The following is a 15,913-nucleotide window of genomic DNA, read 5'->3' as shown; positions in this document are numbered from 1 at the left end:
GAATTGACACTTTACTCGTTTTAATTGTGATACCAGTTTTAATGATTTTACATCATGTTTTAGTTCACATTTGATTCATGATGATCGAATCGTGTTTTGGCCGTGATGTTTATCTTATACCATTGCTTAATCCTTAACTTTACATTATTAGTTAAAGTATCTTCCAGAGAAAAATAGAAAATACATGAGGTTGTCAATAGTTAAGAAAGAACTGTTACATTACACTGATGGGTCAACACTTTTAACATCTCTTTGAAGACCAGATTGTCTCTCTCTAAAGAAAATATATTGATGGATACTCTGAATAATGAACTGGTTATTACACCAAGTGTTCGTCATAGGGTAGTAAATACTTTTCCTTCTTCCATGTTTGAGTAAGTCTCATAATCAAAGTATATTGAATAAAATCTCAAGAGATTTGAATCTCCCGAGACAAATTTCATCCTGGATCATAATATAAATAATTAGTTAATCCAAGATACTTCGAATGAATTAGGTCAAGCACAGTTTTTTTTTCTCCTTGTCGATTTCACAGAAGTCGGGCCCTTGTTGTCTTTCACGAGGAAGTCAGGGGACGGCTGTCCTTGATCTTGACCCTGAAATTTACAGACAGCCAGTTTGTAAATTCCCTGGCACTCTGCCGAACAACACCCACTGCCTTCCACGGACTCGGGCCAATCACCAAACAGAAAATAGGACAAGTCCTTTGTTAACAACTCCACCCAGCTCGTTTTAGGTAAATGTGGACTTACAACAGTCTTACCATCACAATTTCGTATTGTTAAAGTAATAAATTAAACATAAAAGCTTTCTTTAAAAGTCTTTGTATCTTCACTGACCTAAAAGTTGTGTTTCGTTCCACTGTGCTACTTACAAAGACATGCTAAATGTATGCTTTTTTTCTCAGGCTTCACGAAAATAACCTTTATTCTATCAGTGTTGGCATTCTTGGTGTATTGAATTTATCGTATAGTGATTAAAACTGTAACGTTGCGAATCATCTTATTGTCCAAATTTACTGTGAAATACGTGTGTATACACACACGTACTTCATGTTTTCATCAAATAATGGTAAAGTTCATGTATTAGGTTATTCATATGTATACACACAAACTGATTTCTAAAAACTGTATTATTCTAATTCATGTAAGTCAGTTTTACACATACAAGTCTAGCATAATTTTTAAACTTCTGTATATATTATGCTCCTTGCGTACACATCTTGTTTTCATGTGTGAAGTTTCAACAATGCCAAAATTAAACGATGTTTATCAACGTATTTTATGCAGAAGAATCCATTAAGTATGGTGTAGTGGGAAAAGTATTGCAAAGCTGAATTTATTAGAATACATCCAATGTTTTGTTGTTTATATTTTAAAAATAAAACACAACTTAACTTGAGAAGTCTTGTGTCAGTAACTGCTATGCATCAGTTTTGTCTTCCTCTTAGAAAAATATGAAACAAAGAAACAATATCCTACTCATTTCACAGTAGCAAATATGATCTCGTGGTATGACGTAACTAGCTAATCAGTACAAAGTGCCTTCTTTCTCATAATAAATGAAATTAGAACTAATATAAATATATACTCGGTTTTCTTTTGTTTGTAAACTAACCTTTATTTCGTAACTACTTGAAACCTATTTATTCTTCACATAATACAATTTAAAAAAACAATCGCTACCGCCATCTATAGATAGTTTTTAAAACAATTTCTGCTTTCTAAACACATTTCACTAACATTTTAATAGCTGACAACTAGCGTAAAATCACAGAATTAATATTAAAATTTTGTGACTTGAAAGTTTTGAAAACTTCAATATTTGTATTAAACAAATCTGCTAACATGATTCAACTCATGGATATATACATTTTATTTATTTTTGCATAAAGTACTAAACCTGTAAGAAACACTGGTAATTTATGCTTAACCAACTACAAGTTGAATTACACAAACTCACAATTTCTTAAAAATTCCTCGACAGTTTCAAAATCTAATGAAAATCGACCTCTTGAAAAATATAACTTGGTTTTATCACAAGTCATCAAGGAGCTCAGCAAGTAACTGTCTATATCAATTTGCTATAAACACAAATATGACATAATACATCTTTAAATTAGAAGAGAACAGTTTGATACATTTTACCTGTTCTGTTTGTTCTCTCAGTACGTTAATAAGATAAATCAAAATTTAGAGTCTTAGCTCAATTCTTACCTAATTATTACCAAGATTTTGCAATGGTTCAAATAACGAAATTTCAAACCATGATTGTGATTTACAGAGTAGATTTTCCAACCTTCTTGAGTTAAAGCACTGACAATTATGGCTGAGCTCAGTCGTTTTTTTATTTCTTTGCAGTTGATAGTATAAGTTTATAAATTCTGTAGAACAGAACACAATAAGCGAACTACATTAAGAAAGAAACATTTGAGGAAATATCTAAGTTTGCAGAAATTTCTTAAAGAATAGCTTACAATGTTCCAATTCAAATTAATTTCATTAGTCACTGTTATCATGGTAACTGTGCACTATCTAGTTCAAACACAGCTGTTTTCTTCAGTTTATTAATTAATGTATGTCATCTTTAAGTTAAACACCTTTAAATAAACAGATGAAGTTTTAACTTACACAAATTTAGAAAAAAAAACAAAGTTACAATTCTAAATTTTCAGTGACAAGTTACTTTAGGCTATTAACTCAGAACAAGTTTTACTTGGAGTTTTGTCTAAATGTTTTACAGTAACATTAAAAAAAATCTTATATTTATACTGATACACCCATTCATTTAAATCAGTAAGTTTAAACTGGTTCAGAATTCAATAAACCATTATTTAAATTCAGTTATGCTTTTTCACAACAGTATGGTAAAAACCAAGGATACAAACTTTAAACTACATTTAATAAACTTTATTTAACTATAAGTAAAGAAAAATATTTTGTGGAATGCAAGTTCACCCTGTAGCTGAACTCATTACAGTTTATTTTACAATTCTTTAAAGAATTTAAAATTCATTGTAAATGGTTAACTGAATAGATGTTGAAAAACATTTAAAATTTTCTTACATATAGCATAGGAAACTTGCAGAAATACAAGGATATTAAAAATACCTTTAAGGAAATGTGTAATTGTTACTCTGCAATCTTCAACACAGACTAAAATGACTCCCAGGAAAATCAGAATCATGTAAAGGTAGTCTGTACATGTTAAAATCAAATGAAATGGCAAAACAGAAACCTGTTGCCAAGTAAACAAGGCACCTGATGTAGTCACTACAACAAATCTACACATCGGGAACCTGAAAACAAAACGAAAAACGTTTGTATATTAATGTTGATCAATCTGGGATATTAATTATTAAAAGTATTTGTTATTAATTCCTCTTAACATGTAGTGACAAAAAAGTCTAACTGTACTAAAAATTAAACCAACTGACTGTTTGTACTAGTAATCAAAGTATTCACACCTCATTGAAATAAATTTAGAAAAAGTGAATATTTTCTAAAAAAGATTTTTCTGGGAAGTATTGAATAGGAAAAGTGTTTGAACTGTTCTAAAATAAACCATATTAGTTTATGTATATAAAAAAGGTGCCTTTTATTTTAAAAAAAGACTTTTTGAAGAATTCCATTTTTAGTACTATATTTACAAATTACACCAACAAAAGACATAACTAAACCCTCATATACAATTCTAATGAGTTATATTTTGTTGTAAGGTGAGTACTTTTATTTAGAAATTATGTTCTGTGATAAAGAAATTATCATTCCACATACCATAGTTATTTTTCATAAGTGTCTAAATCTTGAATAACAAAAGTGTAAAATTTTTGTTTGTGGTGCCATGTAATAGATGGCATGGCACCATATTTATTATTTTCAACAGTACATAGATACACACTATGCCACTGATAAAAAATGCACATTACTGTTCTTCAACTATTGAATTTAAGAATACTGGGAAAAAAAAACAAGACAGTAAACACATGGCAAAAAAAAATACTCAACACATATTGACCCACTTACGGCTGGTCAAGGTAAGAGGTAAATTCTCTACTGTGACTGTAAGTCTGTGATGTAACATTTACCTTGTTATTTAAAACCTAGGCTCACAAACTGTTTTTAATCTTTCATGTATCATTATTACAACTGTTATTCATCTTAAGTAATATTTTGATATTTGTTTATAAGAACATGAATTATCATCACCCCTTTGCTCCATAACTCTCTTTAAAAGCAGCTAGTCTATGTACATTGAAATCTGGTTTGAGTAACAAACCAAGTCACCAACTAGCTAGGTACCATGTATTTAAGGATGGTTGGTATAAGTATTAACACTTTTACCAAAATAAAGCAGACAACAACATTTCAACCTTCTTAGGTCATCTTCAGGTTAACTTTTACTTCAAGTGGGCTTCTCATCATCACAAATAACTAGGAACCATTTACAACATTTCAAGGTAGTTTTTTCTTTTTCATTAGATGATTTTAATCAAAATTTGATATGTTAAGTATATATACCTATTAAATATATTTACCTGTAATGTTATGTGTAAATCATACAGTTTCAAACACTAACTTTTCCAGTAGCACTATGGTACCTTTATGAATTTACAGGAACAAAACCTGGGGTTTCATTCCCCAATAAAAAATTGCAAACAGCCCACTATGTAGTCTTGTACAAAGAAAACAACAATAACAAATGTTCAAGTGTGGATTTCATAGACTGTCAAACATCAAGTTTGTTACATAGGTAGACTTTTGATAGATATGTAGTTTGGTAATTTTCATGTAAAAGACAAATAACAAAGCACCTTAATGGTTCTAAGCACAAGAACCTGTCTATGGTTTCATTTAAGTAAGTAAAAAATAAGTTATTCAAAAGTATTAATGATTTATTTTAAGTTATGAACAGTTAGATATACAAAGAATTTTAAAAGTTCAAATGATAAAAGTTCTACACAACATTAGGTGTTATAATTTTACTGTTAAACTTGCCCATTAAAAAATCTTATATGACTGTATATCCACACAAACACTGTAATTTTAAAACATTATGATTGGGAATTTTTCAAAAATATGTATCTTACATTTGGTTGCTTAAAAGTATCAAAATGTTTAATAAAATTGAATTATTTAACCGTTTCACAATGGGTTCAGTATAATATACACAAGTTCATATACATATCTGCACATGTTAAATATTTATATTATAATGTTTGATGCAGTATGTGTAGTGTTCACAAGTTTGGTAGACTTTTCTAGTAAAAATTACAATATTTCATACACAAAAGTCAGATTTTTTTAATTAAGTATTTTTACAAAAAATATGTGTGTGAAAATATTGAGTCTGTTTCACTACTAGTCTGAGTGCAAAGTGATTTTGTGTTATGATTAAAAAACATATTCTTCATCCCCAAAATCACAAATATTACTTGTGTAATATCTAAAAACCTCCTAAATACATTTCAAATGTTTTGTTTCTAGTAAGACTTTATATTTTGTCTGTTATTTTCTACACCCTTACTATGTGGGGTCTGTTAATTTGACCAATCTTGTAACCATCATAAAAATAATTGAGAAATAAATATAAATTATGCTTGTTTTGGGCTAGAATGACTACAGATTATAACACAAAAATACAAATGTTCATTCTAAGCAGCTTAAATTTCATGACTTCATATATTTATTAATTTTTTTATTATACTGAGCTTCCAGTCGTGCCTGGCTAACATTTCATAACTTGAATTCATGAAGTGCATATGTAGTCATGTAACCATATCCAATACTATAAAATTGACCTTTAGTCTTTACAAAATGACCCTGTCTTGGCTGTGTTTTAGTGGACTAATATTTTGTTATATACAGTCATATTTCAATTATTATACATTATATATGAATATAGATCATTAATATTTAGAAATAAATTATTAAACTTATTCTTTTAAAATATAGAACAGCAAATAGAAAAGTAAAGCAAACAATTATCTCCTCTAGCCACAACCTATTGTCAAAATAGTATTCTTTAAGTTTTATTTATATATGTAAAATAGATTAAAATGGCTGAAAAAAAACACTAGAAGGACATTCTAAGCTGTTGATTGGTATTCATGTCAGATATTAAAGTAAGTCTATATTAGAAACAGTTTGCAAAAATGGAAACAGGTGAAATGGCTACTGTGTTTGATTCAATACATAAGCTATATCTCAGAAAATAAAATAAACAAGATTTTTATTTTATATTATAGCTTGTCGATATTGGTAATTTGCATTCCTAATTGATACCAAACTATAGACTTAGTATTTCGATATTAAAAACATCTAACATCAGTGCTCCATTCAACATACCATGTGACTTACAAAAATTGATATTTAGGTGCATTCTTTTAATATTTAATTTTAAATTAATAAATTATCTCATATATAATATTAGAATCTGAATTATAATTTGCAATTTGATACCAAATGTATTGAGATACATTCATAAAATAGTCCTTCAATAAAATTTTGAATAGGTCAAAGGCCATGTCATCTCATATCCATCATGAAAGGGTTAAATATCTTATAAAATTGATTTAATCACAGTTTATAAATTCATTCTGTAACATTATTACACAATGATAAAAATACATAATACTGGAATATGAAATGAAAAGTATGATGATTAATAAAATAAAAACAGTTCTACAGCAATAGAGAGGAACAGTTCTATAATATATAAAAAGTTTTCAGATTCTACATCAAATCCACAATGCACAGTATAAATAAACCAAACAGTTCTACCTGGATACAACAATAAAACAAAAAAAAAAAAGTTTTAAAATTCTACATCAAATCTGAAACATCATTAAAAATCAATACACAGTGTTCTGATAGCTTGAAGTACAACACAATACCTACACAATAGTTTCCCAAACTTTATCAGCTAAAGGCCTCTTATGAATATTTCACATCCTGATTGAGGTTTTTCACCCATTCATCCAATAGATACTGAGTGCATTAACAGTTCTGTGTATTTTGTGCACCTAGTATGACACTCCTGACATATTTTTGTGGCTCTTAGAGAATTTGGGTTCTTAATCTAGAAAATCCTGGACCACCAAATACATACTGTGAAAAGTAGTTGTACCTATTTTATGGAAATGTAATTGTAACATCAATTCCAAAAAAAACAATACTCACTAACCTTAGTTTTTCCCATACATCCTGCACGGTAATTTGGAGTTGTGTACTCCTGTCTTGGTAAGTTCTCTTCTTCATCTTCTACTGAGTGACTGTAGTTTTAAAGTGTAAAAAATTAACTAGGAAATACAAGGAAAGAATCAAAATATATGCTAAACTATGAATATGAAATACAACTTTAATCACGTCACCTAATAAAAAAAACTTGTTCATTTTGAGCAAGAATAACAAAAACAGATTTTTAATAATATGTCCAAATACCAACTTACGACTAATCCCCTCTAACCCCAAAAAGGGTGCAAATGTTTACTGTTACTATGTATGTGCTGTAAAAACTAGAGTCCAATGTAAGGGCACACATTATTGTATTATGATTTCACAAAAAATCCCCAAAATAAATTTCAAATGGCATTGTTATAACTCATATCTAGAAGAAGAAAATATTACATTCAATATATATCCTGAAATAAAATTTAATACTTTTTTTTCTTGGAAACTAGTATTAAACTACACAGATGTATCAGTTTAAAAACTTTCAAAACATAAATAGCTACTTTGTAAGGAACCACATCAATCTAGCTTAAACAGAAAAACACATATATCTAATAGTTTGAAAGTAGCAATGTAGATTTAGCAGTTTAAAAGAAATCAAACAGATCTAGTAATTTAAGAGGAAACACACACATCATGTAATTTGAAAGAAGCTACATAAATATAGTAGTTTGAAAAGAACCATGTAAATTTATTCCTGTTCAAATAATAGTGCAAGGTGGGAAAATTCAGACTTCAAATTTAATTATTACACAGGCCAAAATCATAGTATGAAATTGAATTCTATATTTTTTGTTAAATATGACCAAAAATGACTGTTTATACCTGAATAAGAAACATGCAGAGTGGAAATTTTCTCCAAAATTAATAGTTATACGAGTACAATTATTTGTAACATGACACTACTAGTGTGAAAGCAATCATCCAGATATGGTAGTTTAAGAAGAACCATTAAGATTTAGTAGTTTGGAAGGAACCACATAACTCTAGTACAAGTGGAAACACAAAGATTTGGCTTTGATAAAAATATAATCTAGCTTGAATGGAAAAATTTATACCATGTTTAGACATAATTAGGTAGATTTAGTTCAGAAGGAAACAAGTAAATATAGATGTTATGGAAAATTATACATTAAGCTTAGAAATAACTTTAAAAACATTGTTAAGCTACATTTTTGTCTCTTACCTTACATTCTAACTGTTAAGGACAGAAACAATTATTTACTCTCTATTTCTTAAATTTGTTTTGAGCATAATATGGCACTTTTAGACCTTAGAAAGAAAGTAATATTAGTTTTTCAACAAAATAAAAATAATTTGTCTTTCTGACTTGAATTAAAGTGTAGTTTTGTCAAATTGTTGTCAAACACTGTTTTTCAACGTCAGATTTTCAAGTGTGATGTAACTGCTTATATCACAGCTTCAAGAAGTCATAAACTGCTGATATAAACACACCATAAAATTTCTTTTCGCAATTCTTTTTACTGTAAAAGCCACAAAAGGCTTTCACTTCAGCAGTAATTCAGAACAAATGAATTTGAGCTTAGCTTGGTGATTTTTACTAGAAGAAAAGGTTCTTCTAAACATCTTCCATTATAATTGCACTCCTGATATTCAATAGCTTGCAGGACCAGAGTCCATGTATGGAACAGGCACAGCGATGATAGTGCCAGAGCAGATAGATTTTGCTGCAGCATTGGCAAGCTCGTTCCCATGAATACCAATGTTGCCCGGTATCCAGAAAAACTGAATAGAAGTAGATGTTAAAGAGAAATGGGCCAGTCAATTTTGAATATTGGCAAGAACAAGGAGCAAACTAACGTGAAGTGATTCTGGGGCCAGTAGAGAACTAAGTGAGTGCTACTTAGCTGCTATGTAATCCAAGGCAAGAGAAATGACACACAGTTCAGCAGTGAACACAGAAACTGTAGAAGGGATTCTGTGCACAACCATCGAACCACAACAAACCGTGGCAGAGCCCACACAGTCATCTGATTTTGAACCATCTGTATAAATAGGAATGGAAGGATGGTTTGAAAGATGTTCAGCAAATAACAAACAGTATTTTCCAATTGGGAGTGTCTGCCTTAGTCAGATGACTTAAAGATAGGTCACATGTGAGGACTGTAAGAAGTAATGGTGGGATGGGCTGACCAGTGGATAAAGCAATGTTATCCAAGGACAGAACCAATTCATCCAACTGCATCTGGATATGAAGGCCAAAAGGAGCAATGGCAGATTGTCTATTCTGAAAAAGTATGGCCCACTGAGGAAGGAAAACACAGCCACAAATAATAAGCTCAAAAAGACTGCCCACATCTTGATGGCTAAGAAGGTAGAGGAAGAAGCAAAAGTGCTAGACACCTGGCAAAAGCTTTCACCTAGGGTATTGGCAATGCTCTGGGTATCAGCTACTTCCTGGTCATCAGAGAGCAAGATCGAGAGGGGGACAGAATTATATTGCCCACTGACCTTTCAAATCTTGTCCCACATGACTTTGGAAATGGTGGTAAAAGATATTCTGGTTGTGAACTTAATATAAGATTACTTCTGGTGTTGATGTCTTACCCACCGAGCATGTGCACGGGCCTGCTGGAAAGTGATGTGGTGTGAGTGTGTGGGATACCTACGAAAAGTATCCCAAGCCCGTTTTTGAGCCTTCCATGCCACATGGCAGGCAGGATTCCACCATGAATGAGGATATCATGCAAAAGATGTCAAGGTTTTAGGAATACATTGTGCAGCTGCCTGTATAATACAGTCAGTTACTGCTGCCACACAGTCATCTACTGATGGCTTATAAACAATGACAGGATCAAGTTCTGTGAGAGCAGTAAAAGAGGGCCAGTTTGCTTGATCCAGCTTCCACTGGGGTATGCAAGTCAGGTGGCATCAACCATTGCCAATCTCTCTCAAAATCATAGGAAAATGATCACTGCCTTGTGGATTACTGTCAACCCTACATAAAAAGTGAGAGAACAGTGAAGGGGAGCAGATTGAGATATCAACAGCAGTAAAGGACTGACTAAGAGCATGAAAATAGATATAAGAATTGCTATTAAAAAGAGAAAGGTTGTGATCAGAGAGCATATGCTCTATGAAGTGACCCCTCTCATCAATATCAGCACTTTCCCAGAAGGAATGATGTCCATTAAAGTCCCCAGTATTAAAAAGGGCAATGGCAACTGTTCAATGAGAGCATCAAGGTCTGACTTATCATAGGTCTCTCCAGGATACAGACAGAGAGAACAAACAGTGATGGTACAACCCAAGGAAACACAGATGGCTATGGCCTCCAAGGGTGTGTTGAGTGGCAAAGACAGGGTGGGCACATGCTGATCAACCAAAAGTGCCACCCCTCCATGCACTCGTCCATCACACAGCCTATCATTTCTGTACAAGGAAAACTACCAAAGGTGACTATATTGGCAGGTTTCAGAAATGTTTCCTGTAAGGAAAGACATACAGGATGATAGGAAGCAATCAGTGTTTTGATGTCATCCAGATTAGAATGTTAACCTTGACAGTTCCATTTTTATTTATGTGTAAGCAATTGGGTGGAGAATCCTTCTGTTTAGGACCACGTCTTTTTTCTTTACTGTCTTTATTTGAGGGAGGTCTATTGGGCAGGTCTTTGCTGCTGGAAGAGAATTCTAGAGACTGAGGATGTCAATGAATGATCATTTTGCATCTTGGGGTGGGAGAAGAAGATGTACTCAAGGAAATTCCCATACCTGAAAGCAAAGGAAGTGAATCTTGGAATTTGATGGAATGTATGTTAGGGACAGAGATAGGTATTGAAGTTGATTCATTACCTTTTTTAACCATGGAGGTCAAAAGGTTTGAGAACAATTCTTTTGGAGGCATAGAGATATCTGTCTGCATTCCCACTGTAGTAGTGGAATGAAATGAAGCAGCATATGTCCAAGATGAAGTGGTGGACAGCAACTTTCGAGCCTCAGGGTAAGTAATGTTTTAAATCATTTTCAAACAGTGCATCTCTTTTTCTTCCAACCATTTAGGGCAAAAACAGAAGTAGGACGGGTGACAGCCATCACAGCTGATGTAATGAGAGTCCCTTTCACACTCATAGGCATCATGATTCTTGGCACCGTAACGAGCACATGTCAAGGAACCATGACATGATGTCTTTGAGTGACCAAACCACTGACACTGGAAAGATCTGAGAGGATTTGGAATGTATGGCCATACCCTGCAATTAAAATAACCTACCTTGATGGTGGCAGATGGATGTGGTGATGTAAATGTCAGAATGAGGGCATTCGTCAGCATCATAATTCCATCTTTTCAAGTGGAGATACACTTCACTGCAGAAGCTCCTTGGGTGGAGAAACCAGCTAGAATCTCTGACTCGGGTATGTTCTTTGAACCCCTCTCAACAACAACTCCTTGTGACAAATTGAAAGTAGCATGAGTTGTGATTTCAATAGTTATATCCCCAATCACTTTTGAATGCAAGAGGAGTTCCCTGTGTTGAGATGTGGATGTTACCACTAATATGTCACCAGAGCAAAACTTCTTTACTGACTTTGGAGAGCCAGCAAATCCCTCTTGTCCCTTCTGAATGAAAAAAGGAGACATCTGCCCTAAAGGTTTGTCTGAAAGAGAATGTAGTATAAGAAAATGAAATACAACAGGTGTTACAGATGTTGAAGATTTCTGCTCAAAATCTTCAAGATATGGTTGTTTAACTATGGACTGGTTTTTCACTATTTAAGTTTCTATTTAGAGAATCCATAATAAAAAAAAAGGAATATTTTGGTGCCAACTGACCCTACCCCACCATGGAGCCTTACAAGGAGATGCACTACAATGCCAAACAAGGACACTGCAGCAAAGCCTGGGTTTCATGAGCACTAAACCCAAACACCAGCATCAGATATAATGTCCATAACACCTGTTGAGAATATCCAACACTGGTACTTGGTTAACCCTAGTTCAAGTGGACCAGCCAACTGACCCAAGAGGGGCCACCCAAAGGCTACCTGTCTACAGGAATCCAAAGACAAAGTGGTGTGTTAGGGTTGGACCCCTCAACCACCAGGATCCTCTCCTACCCTTCATGGGTCACTAAGCACTGCAAACATGTAGGTGGATGTTAAGATCTCAGAGGAGGTAAACTGAAAGAACAGAACTTTCCCTGGGAGGTTCCCTTACCATGTACAGGAATCCACACCAAGGGGGTCAAGAATAGACAGAGTAAAAATCCTGCAGGAGACAAAAAAGCTAAAAAAAGGTGTTGGAGTATGCAATTTCATTCACATAACAGTTTGGAGAGTTACCCAAAGGTCAGCAAAAAGGAGACAGTCAAGCATGGCAGTAGGGTGAAGGAAGAAGGATTAAAACAAAGTGGAGATGATAGGAAAAGAAAAACCACAGAGCAATGGGAAAGGTAAAATGTAAGGAGATAAAACTATCCACCAAAAAGCAAGAAAAGAAACAGGTAATCCATAGCCAAACTATGTGAAAAAGAACAAAAAAAGACCATAGCAGGATAGCCAGAGTAAGGGAAAGGCAGACAAACTAACACTAAAACTTTATATTTCAATTGACAAAATAACAGGGTTAAAGGGCAAAAGAAATAGGTCAATAAAAAATTATACAATCAGAGAGCCAAACTCTGCAGTGAATAGTCTTTATATACCACCCACACATAAATAGGAGTGGACAAAATCCCTGAGAAAGATACAGTAGGAGCAAGAGATTAAAATGGAAGTAAAGGAAGAGAGGGGTCTGAATACCAATTATAGGTGCAAAAGGACCCAATAAAAAGTGTCTTGTATCAAGAGACAACATGATGAAGGAGACAAAGAGAAAGATAGGAGTACAGAAAAAGTGAGACCAGACCTGACTGAAAACTTGGCTGATTGTTTTTGAATTTTACACATAGCTACATGAGGGCTATCTGTGCTAGCTGTCCCTAATTTAGCAGTGTAAGGCTAGGGGGAAGGTAGCTTGTCATCACCACCCATGCCAACTCTTGGGCTATTCTTTTACCAACAAATAGTGGGATTTACTGTCATATTATAATGCCCCCATGGCTGAAAAAGTGAGCATGTTTGGTGTGATGGAGATTTGAATCCATGGCCCTCAGATTGTGAGTTGAATACCTTAACTACCTCACCATGCTGGGCCAGCCAAAAGCATCAGCTGACAGGGCTGAAGAATAAGGAATTGGACACCAGAGAATGAGAAGTATGCATTGAAAGTAACAAAAACACTGATGAGAGGCATGCCAAACAAAGAGCAAACCCAACAAAAACCCAAGAGTGTAAGGACTATTATGTGAATAGAATCCTGTTTGGCTGATGAGCTAAAAGCTATCAAGTTTAGAACCTTAGGAACATGACTAGCCACAAGACAAATCTGATGGGAATAAGCTTAAAATAGCATAACCAAGTAAAGTGTCTTGGAATGGATATTTCCCTAGTAGTTGATATAAGAAATGACCAAGGAATATACAGAGTGGATCATGGCCAATTAATTCACAAGGAAATGGACAATGCCTAGTGGATGACAAGAAAGACAAGGACACAGAAAGTGGAATGAATGCTTCCACAGAGTCCACACACTTAAATGTATGTAGTTTTTTAGAGATGCTCCCTTTCCAGCTAAACAAGGAGAAATCAGTGAAGAGATACAGGATTCAGTTGGAGGTGAATAAAGAATGCCCACCAAAGAATTGAGATGGTTGAGTTATCAAGACAAAAGCTCAACAAATGGAAAGGAGCAACACCAAATCAAGAACAATGTATCACAAGAAAGGTCTAATCTGTTCTATAACTATTGAAAAAGGCACCAGATTGTTATGGTTGAAATGAATAAGTGTTACAAGGGAAAACAAGGGTTTCAAAAGCAAATAAGCCACATGTGCTCAGTAAGAAGTAAAAGCATAAACCTTGGGGATAATATATTCCATCTCTCCTAAGTGAGGTGGTGAAGGCTGAGAAAAGAGTTGAAGATCATATCCAAAAGTAACAATTGTAGGGTGGATATGAGAAAAGACTAAAACTTAACAAACCAGCATATCACAGAAGAGTGCGGGTATCAGACAAACACTCTTCAGAGGGAATAAGGAGAAGCCAAAGTTCCAAGTAAAATGGAACCTCAACCCTAACCTCAGAACAGGGCAGCCAAATATCCTTACAACTTGTGTAAGAATATAAAGAGGAGATGCAAAGTTAAAAGAGAGAATGCATAACTGAAAAATGAGAGCATTAATCAGGTGTAGGGGTAAGTATTTTCATAGTAGCATTGCTGGGTAAAAGCATGATGTTATTTTGGGCACAAGTGCTTAAAGAGAGTTACTGTGCAAGGAAGTAGTATCACCATCCTAATGGTGAAGGGCTATAATTACATAATATCACCATGCACTAGCACAATTCATATTTACATGTGATTTTTAGGTGGGAATTAGCTCAAGGTTAGTGGTATGCAAATCACATAGTCATCTCAGAAATCATGCTTTATTATTTTGTACTTCATTTTAACTATGGTAAGAAATTTCATTTTTTAACAAAATGAGGTATGTTTAGGTATGATAATTCATTTTGCACTCAAGCATATAATGTTTCAATTCACCAACAAGGTCACTGTTTGCATTAGGCTGTATCAGTCTTAGTAACTATTTTAATGGGCAAAGAAAAATCATCAAAAATAAACCTTGAAAAAACTGTATAAATGAAATAGAAGTTTAAAACTGATTACATACATTAAATAAAACATTTTGATAAACAATTTTAAAAACCTGCCTATAATTTTGGTATGTTAAGAAAGTTATATTTATTGGGCACCAGTGATCATACACAAAGTAAAACTGCAAGTGTTGTTTTAAGGATCAAAATAATGATAAAATTTAGTTTAACAAAATAAAAACCCTATAGCAAACTTTCAAAAGAAAGTAGGAAAACATAAAACTCACAACAAAAGTAAGTATGTTATAGATTCTTAAAAAACATATTATAATTAGCTATTTCCAAAATTATAGAACTAAAAATTCCTATAAATTCACACTGAAAAAAATAAGATATTCTGGCAGAAACTACAAGATCTGTAGAAATTCTTGACCTACTTCATTCAGATGTTTCACCACCAACAAAAAATAAACAAACACATATTATACAACAGGTTCATTGAAGTGATGCACACAGGTCTCACAGACCTCAGATAGAATGAAAGTCATATTTTTTATCTCTCACCTCATAAATTCATGTTGTTTTGAAGACTCACGAGCATTATTCTGTCTATAAATTTTCCTTGTTGCAACCTGGTTTTTCTCTTCCAAATATGTATTTTCTGATGTATCACTGGACTTATCTTCTTTGGGTCTGGCTCCTACAGTGATACAACATTTATATTTTTTACTTATATATGTAATGTGAAATTTAAAATTGAAGCATTTTCAGTTTCCTACTATTAATGTTATATTATTAACTTTCTCAATACATACTTCTCTTTGTAGCTTACTAATTCTTTTTCACAACAAATTCCAAAATTTCATACAAATGAGAAATACAGATACTATTCTTGGGTAGAATTCAATACTTTAAAATGATAATTTTACAAGAAATAAAATTGTTTACTAAGTTAGGTAAGATAAAATGAACAGATAAGAGGCTTTTCTTGAAACTTTAGTTGTAAAACTAATAAACTTCATTTGA

At 33.1% G+C, this 15,913-nt stretch overlaps 1 protein-coding gene across 3 annotated transcripts in view; it reads right to left on the bottom strand.

The window, feature by feature from the left end:
• Nucleotides 1-1,594: 1,594 nt before the first annotated feature.
• Nucleotides 1,595-15,913, bottom strand: part of LOC143240318 (uncharacterized) — a 51,585-nt gene continuing 37,266 nt past the window's right edge. For all 3 annotated transcript variants that reach the window (XM_076482555.1, XM_076482556.1, XM_076482557.1), the window contains 3 exons: nucleotides 15,452-15,587; nucleotides 7,186-7,273; nucleotides 1,595-3,298 (listed from right to left, as the gene is read on the bottom strand). In XM_076482555.1, coding sequence (XP_076338670.1) covers nucleotides 3,284-3,298; nucleotides 7,186-7,273; nucleotides 15,452-15,587 — 239 coding nt within the window. In that variant the 3' untranslated portion in view covers nucleotides 1,595-3,283. The remainder of the gene's footprint in view (nucleotides 3,299-7,185; nucleotides 7,274-15,451; nucleotides 15,588-15,913) is intronic.

The sequence above is a fragment of the Tachypleus tridentatus genome, chromosome 13 (genome assembly GCF_004210375.1).
Source record: "Tachypleus tridentatus isolate NWPU-2018 chromosome 13, ASM421037v1, whole genome shotgun sequence".
In the NCBI taxonomy this organism is placed as follows: domain Eukaryota; kingdom Metazoa; phylum Arthropoda; class Merostomata; order Xiphosura; family Limulidae; genus Tachypleus; species Tachypleus tridentatus.
Note: the sequence above shows the minus strand (reverse complement) of the source record. Positions and strands in the feature narration are given on the sequence as shown.